Source organism: Homalodisca vitripennis, chromosome 1 (assembly GCF_021130785.1).
Source record: "Homalodisca vitripennis isolate AUS2020 chromosome 1, UT_GWSS_2.1, whole genome shotgun sequence".
NCBI classification, from domain to species: Eukaryota; Metazoa; Arthropoda; class Insecta; order Hemiptera; family Cicadellidae; genus Homalodisca; species Homalodisca vitripennis.
Window position 1 is genome coordinate 28965907 of NC_060207.1, and position 17486 is coordinate 28983392.

The following is a 17486-nucleotide window of genomic DNA, read 5'->3' on the forward strand; positions in this document are numbered from 1 at the left end:
TAAGCGAGTATTTTAATGCATCCTATTAAGTAAAATTTATTGAGTATCACTTACCGAAATTTTATTTTGAAGTTAGTAACAAAAAATGCATTTTTTAACAATTTTATTCATGAAAGTTTTCCTTATCAACTAATAAGTTGTCTCAATCACCAAAACTTTTATCCAGCAAAACCTATTAAATACTGTATTCATTATATAGTAATTTTGTGACAAAAACAAGGACATAGCACAAAAATATACATTTAAAATTGTATAAAATATATTTGTACATTCAGGACACAAGGTCTTAGTTGCAGCAAGTCTAGTAGTTCCCAAAGTGTTTCAACCTGCAACAATATTCATTTGTTATTAATTAAAAGTATAAACAACACTAACAAATACATTTTAATACCAAATACTGTTTTATATGCATAAAAACCCATGTTATATATAAAATGCTTTGAACTGGAATGTTCTTGTTAAGTCAATATTTTGTCATTGTTGATGAAACACACATATTGTAACTTACCTGAAGAGCTGTACAGTGTGTTGACTGTTTCCCACGGCCAGGAACCCACTGTTTGGGGAGAAGTCGTGACTTTGAACTCTTCCTAGCAGAAGTTCCCTGTCCTTAGCTGGGAAGTTGCTGAACACAGTCATTGATGGGAAGTGTACCTGTAAAACATTTTTGTATAGTAATATCTTTGTTTTAAGGTTGTTACAAAAGAACTTGACTTTTCAAATATCTGAAGTTAGTTTGTAACAAAGTTAATAATTTTTGAAATGATCAACACAAGGCAGAACATAACACAAAATTATATTCTAAATAAAAATGTTCCAAGTTCACAATCAAATTATTCTTACAAACACTGAGAAACACTTGCATTTTGTAACAAATCACAGAATAATAAGTTTGTGAATACTAATAATAGTAATAAGTAGTAACATAAGGAAAGTAAACATAAGTTAAAACTGGTTCAGCAGATTAAAATGAGAAAAACTTTAAAAAATGTTAGAGTATTTCATTTTGGATGTTTATTACAGGGTGGCCACTCAAAACCTATTTTCAAATTCCCATTTGAAATTTATGATTGTCTAGTCCATTTTCAAACCAAACAAACAAGTTTAATACTGTATTTAACTCTTACGCCCAGTACAACAGTGGCAGTTTATCGTCACCAGCTGTATCTTCAGGAAATGCCACGAAGCTGGGTCTAGCAAATTTTGCCGCCAACGATATGCGATACATTCGGTGACGATTCATTGCTACCACCTATTGTGATGATTCTTAGTTTTTATCTCTGTGTCTTTAAATGCGTCGGCATAACATTGTATATACATAATAATTTTCCTTTCTGTGATGTATCCAATTTGGCAAAATTAAGTGAACAAACAATTGCCAAAAAAGCGCTACTGTGGGGCAGACTGGAGTCCAGCAGTGCGAACCAGTGGTCTGTGGTACACAAACTTTCAGTACGGGACCATGATTTTGCCGGTACACATGGTCAGTTCGGTACAACCAACAAATAAACCAAATACTTTCATGTGAACATTACTTTTAACTTTGTTCAACCTTTTGAGAAAAACAAGCCTAAAAATACAACGCTACTTCAAAGTAATATGCAGAGATTAAGGGAACGGAACATATTTAAAAAACTAAGTCATATCCTCTAACTTATGGTTTTAAATCACAGACGTGTAATACTTAAGAATGTATGGATATACACATATTGGATTATTGTATATTTATAGAGAATCTATTTATGTATAACTACAAAAAGTACAACGCATGAATAAAGATTGTCAGTTTACCTTCTAGCAGCTGACATTTGTGCATAGAATCAGCAGACACGCTGGCATATACAGACATAGAATATGCAAACTTAAATTAAAATATGATATTTTGTTACTGTATGTTTATAAATAGTTTTTGTACACAAAAAAAAACTACAAAAATATGTTTTAGCATCAGTAATTTGCGTACTGCTGATCAGTTGTCTTCAAACAGATGCAGCAGACTCTCAACAATGTGCCTAAATAATTAGAAAATATGAATTTTAACTAAAATATTTGTTAAACTACAGTTATTTGGTTATCTATCTATATTTTTTATACAGAAAGTACAAAAATGTGTTAACAATCAGTAATCTGTATACTGCCGATCAATAGTCATCAGCAAATAGTTATTTGGTTTCAGCTTCCACATATCACTACTTGTAATATTGTGATATTGTGATTTTCCACAAGTATTTTAAGATCTAGCAAACTTACCTTGAAATCTTCTAGGGTCCACTAATTGAAAGAACACATAAAAGTACACATAATTAGAAATTTTTAATTGCATTGCAATCTTTCTCAACCAGTAGAGAACATTTTAATTGTCTGTTTACTTTGGGATGCAGAGTTAATGTCTCTACGGACATTATCTGCTATGGAAGTTACCATAGTTTTGTTAGTTCACAATCTGCAGAATAAGTAGACACTAGTTCAGAACATCCCCTGCAATCCATACTTGCAGAATACAAGCACAATTAACGTTATCAATTAGTGGCTCTTAAATATTTTGTATTTGCCTTGAGATTAGGATAATACAAGAATAGAATCACAACACATCTAGAAAGTAAACAAACATTTGAAATGCTGAGGTTCAAGTGAGAACATTGGTCAACCGACTTTGATTCTCCAATAAATTGTTACATATTTGGGGAACTTGTCGGAACACAGGGGATTAATTAAGATATTATCCTTGTTAATTGAGGTAACTTTGGAAAAATCTGCGTTGATTGCGACTCTCGAACATACGTCTACCTTCGAACGTATGTCAACCTTCATTTCACATTTTCATGGACTACGTCACACAAAATATGATCTTTCGAGATTAATTGGATCTGATTCAAGCAGCTGTCAAATTACTTCTTAATTTCATAAGGAGACAGAACAATTGTTTTACAGATTTTCCAGGTTTTAGAGGAAGATGCCCAGTTTTTTCCTGGTGCGTTAAATGCCCGGTTATTCCAGCTCGGGTGGCCACCCTGTTCAATCAATGCACTTTTTAATTCTATAGTAATGATACAATAAATATCAGCGTTTAGCTCTTACCAATTTAAAGGCACCATCCTTTCCATCAGAAGCCATGGCCAACAGCTGACTGGAAGGATCGAACTGTAGGGAGGAGGCTGCAGTGACCAGGTGCATGAATGCTTTGGCAGGCTGTGGTACTGTGGATCGCAGAGCTGACTGTGTGTTGTACACATTGACCACCCCCGCAGTGCTACCACATGCTACCAGCTGACCACTGGGGGACACAGAGATACTGCTACCCTCCAGGCATCCGTCGTCCGCAAACCTGTGGAGATATTTGCGACTTCCAGTGTCCCACACATACACCTCCCCTGTGGCTAAGGAGCGACAAAAGAGAAATATATTATGCATGAATCATTACAAAACTTTTCTAATACGTATATAGTGTTTTAGTAAAGATAAGCAGAAACCAAATTAAATGGTTAAGAAGATGGTGTAATTATTAAGGGTTATGGATATATTACAAGCAGCAAAGAACTTGAATCACAACCATAATAAAATAAATCAAACCCGAAGGAACAAGGAAATAATTCAAGTTATGAAATGTTTGAAATAAACATTTATTTCCTTTACAAATAAATAAAACTGTTTGGTTGCAAAATTGTAGAAGTTTTGCAAAATTAGAAAAAATAAATGAAACCATTGCAAATTGACAAATATAGACATAGAAAATACGAACTTCAATTACAATATGATTTATATATCACGTTATTTTGTTACTGTATGTTTCTAAACAGTTTTTAGACAAATCGAATTATAAAAACACGTTTTAGCAATCGGTACATGGCGTACTTCCAATCAGTTATTGTCCACGAATAAATGCAGCAGACTTTCGACGATGTTACGAAATATATATAGAAACTACGAATTACAGCTAAATATTATTTGTTAAATTCCAGTAACTTATTAATTTGGTAATCTGTGTATATTTCTTTGTATAGAAAGTACAAAAATGTGTTATCAATTAGTAATTTGCGTAATACCGATCAGCTGTGGTCCAGCAATATACTTATTTGGATTCAAGATTCAGCTTCCATATACCACTAGTTGTAATATTGTGAAATATTTTACATATTATGATTTTACAAGCATATTTCAAGCACTCCTGTTGGTATTGGAATAGATAAAAAGAGCCCCGGTATCAAGTATCGGAATTGCTCCGTCCCTAGTAAAATTTCCAGCAACATTACAAACATTCACGCGTGTTTTACTGGAGCCCGAATTTCACACACAATATAGCTTATTCTCATCGTTGGTGGGTGCCCTGGTTACAGTCCAACAAAAATATCATGAATCCAAATACATACCACTGCCGGCTAATATATGAAGAATTCATCAGGAAGTTATCTGTCGTGGCTGTTACCGACATTAATTCACGATTTGTATAATAAGTAGACACTAGTACAAAATATACTTTCCCAGAATTTTTTTTTATCCTGAGGGAAAAAGATGGTTTGTCCCTGTGCTTAGTTCTAAAAAGGACCTTTGCGGCTCCCTTACTTATATTTGTGTTCTCAAAATCTGAGACTTTTACAGAAGCCGATCACATTTGAGGGCTCCTCTTCTCTGATGTCCTTGGGGCTGAGGAGATATGCTCCCAGGAATCTTTTCCGAATTTTTGATATGGCAGGACAATTTAACCAAATTCTCTGCAGAGTCTACACTCATCAGTCTGGCTAAGGCCCACCTTCATAAGATGTTCTTAGGGGACCTTATACTTTCCCAGAATAAAAGCACAAGTAAAGTTATTATTTACTGGTTCTTAAATATTTTGTTTGCCTTTAAGATAATGCAAGAATAGAATCCCCCCATTAAAAAACAACATATATATATATATTTGGTTTGAACAGTTCAAAGTGTCCGACCGATCATCACGAGTGCGGGAAGTCGTTCAGATGAATAAATAGTTGATCGAAAAACTGATGGGATTTCAACCATCTGTTGTCCGCCCAATGACGCGGTGACCACGAAAACTGATGTGCGTGGTAGATTTGGCCGCCTGCAGAATGGCGACAATATTAAGCTGAGTTTACACTGGCAAGTAAATTTGCGAGATAATTTACCTAACTACTGTCGCATATTGTGAACAAGAAAAGACTTTTACTTACAAGAACTGACGCAAGTACTTGCTACAGCTGTATCACTGGTTATTGCTGGAGTCAATGCAGTCTGCTCATACACGACAATGATGTCTCGGCAATGTTTATAATTGAAATTTTAATAGCCGACACAACACTGCTCTCCAACAGTTCTGTCCAACTGTCCGATACTGGTTGCTGTAGCACTCGTGATAGCTCTTGCACCCGTTTAGACTAGCGATTTTTACTGTCACAGACACAAAACTTGCACAACTTATTGCACAGTGTAAACACAGCTAGTTTGATCGAGGTTGTTACCGTGTGTGTGTGAAAAACAATCGTTTATAGAGCAAGAGTCCAGAGTTGGGAGCCACTGGAGTTAAAGCACAGAACCTTCCACCTAGCCTGACAGTAGACATCATGACGTGGTAACAAATGATGCCTCACTTCTGTGAGTCAAGAGTTGGGAGCCACTGGAGTTAAAGCACAGAACCTTCAACCTAGCCTGACAGTAGACATCACGACGTGGTAACAAATGATGCCTCACTTCTGTGAGTCAAGAGTTGGGAGCCACTGGAGTTAAAGCACAGAACCTTCCACCTAGCCTGACAGTAGACATCATGACGTGGTAACAAATGATGCCTCACTTTTGTGAGTCCAGTTGGGGACCACTGGCGTTAAAGCACATAGCTTTAACCTAGTCTGACAAAAGTAACAGTTGTGATGTGGTAACAAATGATGCCTTACCTCCGTGAGTCCAGAGTTGGGAGCCACTGGAGTTAAAGCACAGAACCTTCCACCTAGCCTGACAGTAGACATCATGACGTGGTAACAAATGATGCCTCACTTCTGTGAGTCAAGAGTTGGGAGCCACTGGAGTTAAAGCACAGAACCTTCCACCTAGCCTGACAGTAGACATCATGACGTGGTAACAAATGATGCCTCACTTCTGTGAGTCAAGAGTTGGGAGCCACTGGAGTTAAAGCACAGAACCTTCCACCTAGCCTGACAGTAGACATCATGACGTGGTAACAAATGATGCCTCACTTCTGTGAGTCAAGAGTTGGGAGCCACTGGAGTTAAAGCACAGAACCTTCCACCTAGCCTGACAGTAGACATCATGACGTGGTAACAAATGATGCCTCACTTTTGTGAGTCCAGTTGGGGACCACTGGCGTTAAAGCACATAGCTTTAACCTAGTCTGACAAAAGTAACAGTTGTGATGTGGTAACAAATGATGCCTTACCTCCGTGAGTCCAGAGTTGGGAGCCACTGGCATTAAAGCACAGAGCCTTCACCTCTCCATTCATCTTGAGGGTACCAATCCACTCCTTGGTACGAGCATTGATGAGGTGGATGTCACCAAACCTGCCACACACTGCTAACAACTTGCCATCCGGGGACACTTCAAACTTCTGTTAAAACACACAGAGCATTCAATGTAAAGCAGTAATTTAACATTTTTGAAATACACTTTATTTAATTAGTTTAAATAGTACTAACTTTTACAATAATTGCTTATCCTTTGTAAGATATCATTCCTACAAACCTGATATGAGCTATTCTAAGATTTATTTAAATGTAATTTTCGTTATCAAAGATTTGATTAAAAATATGACTTAAAATAGTTTGTCCGATCAAGAGTTGAAAAATTGTCTAAAGAATTACTCTATGACAATTCATAAATAATAACTTATATTTGTTTTACACATAATAAAAATGTATTCTATCGTTCTAGTCGGTTTTATATGAAGTTGAAAGTGTACTATAGCTAATTTAAGTATAAATAAACCTGCGATCTAGTAAATAAAAATAAATTTTGCTTTGATTAATGTTTTTCTTTGACCTACTTTATATTACTTATATTTATTTGAAATTATTTTTAGCTGTAAATGATACTGGAATATTGTTTTCAATGTAGGAAATTACCCACAAATAAATAATTAAATGCACACCTTCATGGTGGTCTGTTCTGTAGCGTGGTGGGTAGGTATACGGATGCTCTTTCCCTCCATCATGTCATACACAAAGTAATGACTGTGATGCTGCGAGCCAACGATAAACTGGTTGCCATCTGCAGAGAAGCGAGCACAGCGAATAGGAAACTTGTCAAACTTCACAGTCTGCAGCAGAGGGTTGGATGATCCATCAACCTGAAGAGAGTAGATTAGATATAGAACAAGTAGAAATATGAAGAATTAGAAGATTGGATTTAACAATAATACTTTTATGTGATTCTCAGAAAACATGCCCAACACTATTTTCATACTTATTCAGAGTCTCAGACTTATAAATAACTATTGAGGGTTGAAAAAATAATAAGATGCTTGGTTACACAATTTTTGTGTTCCATTTTGCTTCTTGGGTCTCTGGATGATCAGTTCATAATTCTTTAACAGAGCCGTGTATTTTACATAGAACCTGTATAATATAAAAATTATACCTTTGAATGTGATAAATTAATCCCTGAAATTGATGTTGAAACCATTCAACTGATGGTGTTTACTGATATTCTTGGGTTGACTGAAATTGGTATTTTACCTGGAAGATGGAGGCTTTCCCTGATGTCCCAGCCACCAAGGCCACAGTTGAGGTGCGGTGGAATTGAACACTGTTGATGTAAGGACCCTCTCTTCCTGTAGCTTTGTTCAGGTTTTTCACTTTTTTTATATCCAATATGCCTTTTGACAATGTCGCACTCTCTTGCTCTATGAAGTTCCCACAGCGCTATAGCAAACAAAGATACATTTAAAAATTATCAGATATTAGTGACAACAGAAATTTGTAGTGAAAATCTTAGTCCCAGGTCTTTCTCAACTTATGTACAATGAGTATTGATTTCCGTTTTCTGTTCTTCTCAATTATATGGATTTATTGGATTATCGAATCTACAAGAATTTAATTTTAAGGCATGCACTAGTCAAACAATACACTTTGCATTTCATTTTTGACAACGTTTATGTAGAGTTAATCTTACACTTTTAAGATTACACATGGCACACAATACATTAGATTTCAAACTGCCATTGAGCGTTGTTACATTATGAATCACAAGATTTTTTCAACAAGGATCACTATGCTGTCTATGGTAGACAACATAATGTTCTCATTAACATTAGGCTAATCACCAACAGAAAACAATACGTGGCATTCACAATTCATAAAAACAACAAACATTCAGTGTTATTAACACTGAAAACAAACACATTGTTCCACAATGTTGAAAAAAATTTTTTTTAAATCATACAATGCATCTTCACAGTTGAAGAAAATATTAATTTTATGTTTATTCACAAATATTATGGTTAAAACAGCTTTGGCAAAGCTTCATAACAAAATTGACAACTTAGAGTATTAACTGCAAACTATAATAAAGCTGTATTGACATTGAATAGCCGATGATGAACAATGTCGCTGAAGCTGCGTGGAAATGGACAATTACCTTGGATTATTAAAAAAACTGAACACGTACGCTATCTGTTACATTCTCACCTGGAGCAGATCAATGTCCTCATGTTCGACTTTCCTGTCGAGTCTGGCCCACTCTGAGTTGCCGACTCGGATTTCAAATCTCTTCTTGAGCATCGTTTGATAGTGATCAGAGCCCTTGGCTGGTACTCCCATCTTCGGACGGCCCTGGGCAGCCAATGCCTCTTCCACACTATTACAGTACATAGTTTTAGTTAAAAATAATTTAACAATAGCACTACAAATAAATAATATTTAGTTTTAAGTACTAAACATTAAAAATAAAAAGTCTCCAATTTTCTGTTGGACTATAAGCTAATGTTTGTGTGGTATATTTGTTGTGTATTTCCTCTACTTAATGTTACGTTTAGGTAAATTTTCTGATATACAAATACATTTTCTGTTGTTAGTTTACATTGGTGTGTACTGCACCATGTTTCTTGAATTGACGATATTATTGTACACTCAATTGTATGTTTTAGAGTCTAATACCTGAAGAAGAGAGCAGGTATAACACTTCTCAAAATATTATAATTCAGTTTCTGTAACAAATAATAAAAGGCAAATGTCTTTAATTCTGTTACCCTTTAAATAAAAAGCATTAAACACTAAACAATTTTATTCTTAATGTTACCTTTTAGTACAAAACGATTTTGCTGTTGATTTGACATTTTTTTATAGTTATAAGATTGAAAATACTGTACTGAAAATTGTTTTTGCTCAAAAGTGTTTGCACATAACATTTAGTTTATTTTCAGTAGTTCAAGGTACTGAAATCTCATAAACTACTCCACTACCTGAATGAAAAATATTGGAGCATTGCGAAAAAAGTTTAAATGAAACACTGGTAAATGAATACAAATTTTCCAATATTAATTTTATTATGGATATTATTTAAATTTAATCAAATTGATATTTGAAAACCTGTATTCATTTATCAGTGCTTCACTCAATTAATTTTCATGAAATTTTGCATGAGACATTCATATAATCTCCTATATTCTTTGATTTCCTATACACTCTGACCCAATGACCTCGGAAGTAGTCCTGAAGACAACCTCACAATGCCTTACCCTGGAATGCTTGAGACTCTGTCATACTGTGGAGAATATAATTTGGGGATCTGTTTCAATAAAGTTAGCATTTCTGGTCTACAACATAAATTATTGTTTTAAAAATACCTATAGTTACATAGCACATGTTTCTCAACATATTAAGGCTTTTTCTTACACATGTAAAATCAAATACAACTTCATGGTGCACATATAATTTGTATTAAGAGTGAAGAAATGGTAATGTTATTTCTACACCTTGCCATAGCCTATATTTGTAACAAATACATTGTGTAAACACTGTGTTACGTTTAGACAATTCAGTGCAAATTTTTATATAAAATACACTGTTATTATTTCAGGAATAAACATTAATTTTATTTACTATTTAGTTTAGCTACAAGTAATTAACTTACTTGACATTTGAATCATCTGGGTCGTCCCAAGCAGCTTCTGGTAGTTTAATTTTCTTACTATTATCAATAACGTCTTCATTTTCACTTGCAGGTGGGTTGTCAGCATGCTTCAAGACATGTTTGCCTCTTCCCAATATAAGATCTTCCAACCTTAAGAGAAAATTTGAAAGTTTGTAGTTACATTTGTAGCAAAATGTTGGATACAGATTAAATCAATTGTGCACCTAATGAGGCAATTAGAATACCTCTTCACCTAGATTGCACTACATTTTGTAATCTAGGTGTTTCTGATATCAAAACGATGTTCAGAATTCGTTGAGCTTTTTCATTGCCTAATATTTTTGGATTCCTTCAGACGAACATGTCTTCAGATTTCAGGAGTCAAGTCTGCGACAGCATCAGCTTTCAGATGCTGGACTTAAGAGGAAGGTGAACTGAAGCTAAACTCAACATTCACACTCAGTAACTTAGGATATTCTTTATTTACCTTTGGCCTGGAACCTATTCAATTAGAATAAGTTTAAATCAAAGACACAAAGTGAGATAATTTTTTTCCTGGCTTAACAAACTTGCTCAAAGCTGATCATGAGCCATTACTTTATTGAATACATTTCAGTAAAAGATATTTATTTATTTTCAACTCTCTGACTGCTGGCCATTTTTACTAGAAAGCAAGGTATGGTTTAAATGTTTTTTTTTTTTTTTTTTTTTTTTTTTTTTTTTTTTTTTTTTTTTTTTTTTTTTTTTTTTTTTTTAACTTTTAAGAGCTAGGTACTTTACTAGGCATTATCCAGAGACCACTATTTTTGGAACAGTTTTTCTTACCTGGGACCTAAAAAACCACATTATTTGAAAGAACAGACTTTATTTTACTTACTGTAAAAATTAAATGCCATTATGACGATCAGTTCTTGTTTTCTACTTCCAAAAAGGAAACAATGTCGACGAGGAGGCCACTCTGTCCCTATCTACTTCTTGTCATTACACGATATAAGTAGGTTTGGATTAGGTTATCATAAATTTATTACTAGTTGTTCCTAATTTAAAGATAACCTTTACAGGCGCTCACAAATTTGAGTACTACCTCGAGGGATATTTTTGTTTTTTCACCAGAAATGCGAAGAATTTCTACTCCTGTGTCTGAGAGTAGCCCTGACTTGATGTCTTGGGTGTGCATATAGCTCACTTACGATTTAACTCTAACAGTGCTCATTCACTTATTGCTTTTGCAGCACTCTAATACATCATAATCACAACTCGCAAGTTTTTAGAGTTAATCCTAATTATCACTGACAATCTTTTATTAACACAGATTATTTAATTACAATGAATAAACATTTGGTGTTTACAATGTATTTTACAAGCACAAAGTACGTTATGTACCTAGCAAGATGGCAAGCAGGGAATCTAGAAAGGTTTTTTTTCTTTTCTGTTCACAAAAATTATTTAGGGTAGAGGATGATAAGTTAACCCGGTTTTTTATATCGATATTGACAAACGATATTACTTAGTATACAAAGTATAAACTTTCAACATAACCAACCGATACTGATTTTTTTAACAATAACTAACTTGTATCAACTATAAACACTTTTTCATATAGGCTAATAAATGTATTTTCTTTTATAGATAGTGACAGAAGTCGAAAGCTCGTGGAGGACCGTGAAACGAAGTTTAAAAAGTGGCATATCAGCCGACCTGCTTGCAGATCATGAGTATTTGTACAAAAAAGAAGAACGGTTTTCTAGAGATGCTTCAACTTTTTGAAAGCATTACTACCCAGGAGAAAATGTATAAATAATTACGCATATTTCGTATTAGGCTATTAAACATTTTTTATATTGTTATCATTTCATTATTATTTATGATTTTTTTCTATTTCCAGTTCTAATTGATTGTTTTATTGTTAGAGCTCATTTATTCTTTACGAGATTGTCACTTTGTGCATCATGTTACAGTAATTAAAAATATTAATGTTATTGTGACTATAGATATGATGATATGATTTATAAATGCATATTCGATAAATGAATATTAGGCTATGTATCGATGATTGTACTAATTTAAACTGGGTCCACATACCTATCGTACTCTACCCATAATTTCTTTCGTTACATCCACAATCTCTAACGATGAAAAAAACTACTGTACAGCTTTCTATAGCTCAATTTTTACCCAAAACAATGTTGCATAAACCATGCCAATGCATTGATGAACTTTAAAGAAGTTATTGATGAAGGTCACGGTTATTCAAAAAGAAATAGGCCTATCAATTAATACTACAGATGTGCCTACAAGAAAACATCAAATAACACTAGAAGCGTTAATAACGCATGCAATGCCAATATGTTATCTGATTTGAGTAAACATGTAATCAATGGAACTTGAATGAACCAGGAATTTTACTTTGTAGGTTATGTTTTGACAATGATGGGATATTTGGTTCCTTTTTATAATAAAAATAGGCTAGCAACAATTACTTAGTGGTCACTGTTGTTTGAAAAGACAGTTTACATCTAACTTTGATTAATTAATTACGTAGGTTACATTACATGTTTGTTTACAAACCTCTCCAATTCCAGCTCTTCATCTTTAGTAAGACCTGCCTTCTTTCTTTTTTTCCCTTTACTAGAAACAGAATCCATTATATATTTATAATATAAGGGATTTATTACAATTTAGAGTAAACTAAAAAATATAAAGAAACATAGCTCATGCTCTAAAAGTAACTTGAGAACGTTTAACATGAAATAAATAACCTAAAAGTTAGCATGGCTCTAGCAACTTCCACAACATCGCAACAAACACACTGGTAGAGACAAGAGACTTTTTTTTTTTTTTTCTTTTTCTTTTGCCACCTTTTTGTGGCGGCCTGGATTAAAAATCCATGAGGCCCCGATGTTTCACTTTTGTGGTTGTCCGTCGTTTGTAGGTAGTTCTTACAAGAACTTTAAAAATTTTACATCAGTCTTTGGTTTGGTAATCTGAAAAAAAAAAAAAAAAAAAAAAAAAACATTTAGATTCGTTAGTTACAACAATAATGTACAGTGGTAATATGTTTTGTAGTATTTATGTTAGTTACAATAAAGCTAGGATATTCTATAAGGATTTTGTAAGTAGATGGGTATCAGGAAGGGAAGGTTGTAGGAATCTCTTCCCTGCCAGGGGCCGATCAGGCAATGTCCTATCCCGAAAAAAGGTAGGCCAAGGAAAGAAGAGCCCAGGATTGGAATGACATCTATGTATTGTGTCTGTGTATAGATGGACTTTTGTTTTTTTATATTTAAAGTTTTCGTTTGAATTGCTTTTAAAAAAATTGTTGATTTCATTATACATTTCATACTTTTTCTGTGCTGATTACATAGTTTAGATTTCTTGGAAAATGTCTCACTAATGATTTTTGTTTTTTTGGAGATAGTTATTTCTTTCATGCGTATATTTTGGACACTGAAAGATTAGATGCTCCAATGTTTCATCCACTCCCAATTGTGCAATTTAGACATAATGGTGTAAAATAACATTTAATTCTGTGAAGACATGCGTTTAACATTAGCGTGACCAAGCCTAATCCTACAGATATTAACTATTTCACCTCTCGACATTTTAGAGGCTGTGAACCAAGGTGTCTTTGTGAAACATTGCTTGATATTTTTGTACCAATTTGCCTTTAAGGATGATGTTTAATATACCAGTCATTTCAGTCCCAATCTTTTTGTTTTGGTGCGATTTGAAATCAGCATTTGTTACATAGAATTCGTAGCTGGTGAAAGTTAGACCTGTTTGATTCTTTTGCCAATTTATCTAACGGCTTCGTTTTCTTTAATCCCACTATGGCCAGGTATCCATTGTAAAGTGTAATTATTTGTGTTGTTTTCTCATCATTTCCGCTATTATGTTCAAAGTCAGGTCCTTATTGTATTATTCCCCAATAATGCCTGATCAACTGCTTCGATGACAGATTTACAGTCAGAGCAGATAACTATTTCACTATTTGTGATCTTTCTAGTATACTCAACGGCTTTCAGTATTGCATACATTTCGGCTGTATAGCTCGAAACGATATGGTTGAGTTTGAAAATATGTCTTTCGTCATAGCACGGATTATAGAAGGCTGCGCCAGAGCCCGAGTCAATTTTTGATCCGTCAGTGTAGATCATAATATTATCCTTATAGGTTATGTTTTTACCATATTATTACCATTCTTGTTGCAATATTTGATTGCTGACTTTCTTGTCAAGCAATCTACCATTAATTAGTGTATTGCAGCTTACATTTACGTCAGTAATTTCAATAGGTTTGGTTAAATCGTGGGGTAACAGCAAATAATTTTAAGTTGTTTTCTATGGGGTTAATTGTTTGTACTAGGCTTAATGCTTGTATATATACAGGAGTTTTCTTTTTGTTCCAGAAAGGGTTATTATTAGTTAGCATGTATAGATACATGACACTGTGATAGGCTGGGTGAGTTGTATCTGTTATTATTTTATAAATTGTCGCTCAGTAAGAGATAATCTTCTCAGGGATAGTGTAGGTATAGCACATTCAAATTGCATGCCAATGATAGGGGTAGTTTTAAAGGCCCCAATCGCTAATCGGAGTGCTTGGTTTTGTACACTTTTTCAAGTCTGTCAAGTATATAGTTTAGGAGCATGACCATAAATAAAAGAGCAGTAATCAATCTTGGATCTAATTAGACTTTTGTATATACTCAGCACAAAATCGGGGGTTGGCACCGTTTCTGCCACATGATACCATTTTTAAAATATTTAAGTCCTTCTGACATTGCAATATAACTTGTTCTAAGTATGGTTTTAAATTTTAAATTTATTATCTATAGTAATACCTAGGAGTTTTTAATTTATCTTCAACTCTTATTGTTTGACCATCAATATAAAAATTGTGTATTGAGGTTTGTAATTGACCTTTTCCTAGTAAAATGGTTATGACACTCTTATTTAGGATTTAGGCTTAGATTTAAATCCTCTAATACTTTATTCATATTGTCTAATGCAAATTGCATATTATATTGTACGTTGTCATAACTTTTTACCAGATGAATATAAGGTGACATCGTCAGCATACTGTAATGATTTTACCTGAGTAGGTAGACATTTATTTATGTCCTGATATATATATCTCAAATAATAAAGGACTCAGGACACTACCTTGCGGGATCCCTCGACAAGTGGTCCTTGTAATCTGATAGTCGGGGAAGGTGATTGTCAGCTGCCTATCAACCAGCCATTTGTGACAAGTGCACAATAAATTTCCTAGGTATACCTTTAATGACATTTTTGTCCATAAAGTAGGCAAATGTAATACATTGTCATACGCACAGGAAATATCTAAAGCCGCCAAAATAGTGGATTCGTTGTGTGTTAAAAGCAGTTTGTATATTTGAAATTAATTTGCACCAAATAATCAGCAACATCCGAGGTGTTTTCTAAAAGCGTGTTGTGCATCAGGGATTATCTTTTAAATAGTCTACAAGCCATACAAGCCTATTTTTTGATCATTGTGTTCATGATTTTAATAAAACATGGTATTAAGGAAATTGGTCGATACGATGTTTCATTATCCTTATCTTTACCAGGTTTTAAAGGAGTGCAACAACCTTGAAATTTTTTCCAGCTGTCAGGGAAATCCATTATACCATTCCAAATATTATTATAAAGTTTAGTAATATATCTAGTGCCTCAGGTGGTAGTTTTTTTAATCAGGGAGTAGGTAATACCATCTGCTCCAGGTGAGGTGTCTTTTTGTCTTAGATTTAAGGGCCTTGTATAATTCTTTGATGTTAAAATTAGTTTCAAGTATATGTGATTTTTCAGAAAATAATGGGGGTTGAATTTCAGTTTTGTGTAGTACATATTGTGGCAAAAAATGTGTTGCATAAATTTTTGTCCAAGTTCAAAAATTATCTATCATTTCAGATTTTGATTTCATATCATGTGGATTTTTTTTAGTTTTTTAACAATATTCCAAGCATATTTTGATGAGGGTTTATTGCCTATTTTTTGGCACAAGTTTTTCCCAACCTACTTTCTTTGCTGCATTAATTACATCTTTTGTTTTTAATTGAGTTACTTGATAAATATGATATGTTGTTGGGTCATATTAATTCTAAAATTTTTAAAGGCCAATCTCCTTTGTGCAACAAATTGTGAACATTTCTCCGTCCACCAATTGTTTTGTATAAAAATTTGGCTTATTTATCGGAGCTTTAATATTTGGAATGGCCTTTTCCGTGGCAAAAATGTATTAATTCAAGCAGCTTATTAAACTGTATTTCAGAAGGTAAGTTTTCAATTAATTGTATTTGGTTTTGTATAGTTCTTGTATAAAGATCCCAATTAGCTAATTTAAAATTTTTTTCTTCTACAGTTGTTTACAGGTGTTTTCATTTGTAGGCCTACTATAGAATTCAATTGCATAGAGATAGGGAAGTGATTGCTTCCCATCGGATCATTTAAGACATTCCAGTTTGTGATATGAGCATGTAGGTTTGGGGTAGCAAAAGTTAAATCAATAGTAGATTGTCTATTATACAAATTGGGGATGGTGGTAAATGCATTTTTATTAATCATAATATAGCGGGATTGAGAGTATTTCCCGGAAAATGTCCTTACCTCGGGGGTTTGCCTTAAAGCAGAAACCAATAGGGGTGGTGGGCATTCATGTCACCGCATATTAATGAATATTTATTGCCAATTTATAAATAGTTTGTTACTCCAAAAGGTGGGGTCAATTTTACTATCAGCACAATAGATGTTTGTATATATGGATACATTTATTATATAGTTTTATTTTAATTTTCCAGAAGTTGAACTTTATTATCATTGTATTCGGGACATTTTTTTCAAATGATATAGATTTATGTATAAGGAAGGCAGTACCGCCATATCCATCGAGCCTATTTACACTAATTATGTTGTAATTGCTATCAGATAGTTTTTCATTATCAGATAACCATGTTTCTTGAAATGCTCCAATATGAAATTGATTTTTTTAGTCAAAAATTGAGTGATCTCAGGCCACTTGGGTTTTAAGTGACCTGCAATTCCATTGGAGTATGTTAAGCTTTTTCTGTTGTCATACTTTATCAGGGGGGAGAGTGCTATTATTTTTATTAGTACTTGAATAAGTTTTTTTTTGGAGTAGTATTAGCAGAGTTTTTTAGTGTCAGTGTTTGAAATTATAAATGGTTGCTAGTAGCTCATCTATTTGTTTTTTTGTTGTAACATTAGAAGTTTTAACCTTATTTCTTTATTTCTGTAATTTTAGTGTTCAAAAGAGCCTGTAAGTGGTTCTCTGTCAACTGTCTTTGTTTCTGTTAGGTTAGGTTTAGGTTTAGGGTTTAGCATATATAGGTTTGGTTGAGTTAGGTTTTATAGTTAGTAGTGAAAGTTTT

At 33.7% G+C, this 17486-nt stretch overlaps 1 protein-coding gene across 1 annotated transcript; it reads right to left on the reverse strand.

Moving 5' to 3' along the window:
- Positions 1-241: 241 nt before the first annotated feature.
- LOC124358929 (U3 small nucleolar RNA-associated protein 18 homolog) lies at positions 242-12907 on the reverse strand. Its single transcript, XM_046811199.1, has 9 exons — positions 12644-12907; positions 10076-10225; positions 8632-8800; positions 7681-7866; positions 7095-7292; positions 6386-6554; positions 3079-3377; positions 509-654; positions 242-326 (listed from the first exon to the last, which is right to left on the reverse strand). Exons 1-9 carry the CDS (start codon positions 12718-12720, stop codon positions 302-304), a joined length of 1419 nt encoding a protein of 472 aa, XP_046667155.1. The 5' UTR covers positions 12721-12907; the 3' UTR covers positions 242-301.
- Between the last annotated feature and the right edge of the window lie 4579 nt (positions 12908-17486).

Bases quoted from the DNA above. Each gene is read 5' to 3' on its own strand.
- LOC124358929 (XM_046811199.1), bottom strand. From the start codon at position 12,720: ATGGATTCTGTTTCTAGTAAAGGGAAAAAAAGAAAGAAGGCAGGTCTT. The intron at 7,293-7,680 runs GTAAAATACCAA...TACTCTCTTCAG, and splicing joins GGAAAGCCTCCATCTTCCAG to GTTGATGGATCATCCAACCC. The intron at 6,555-7,094 runs GTGTGCATTTAA...GTGTTTTAACAG, and splicing joins CAGAACAGACCACCATGAAG to AAGTTTGAAGTGTCCCCGGA.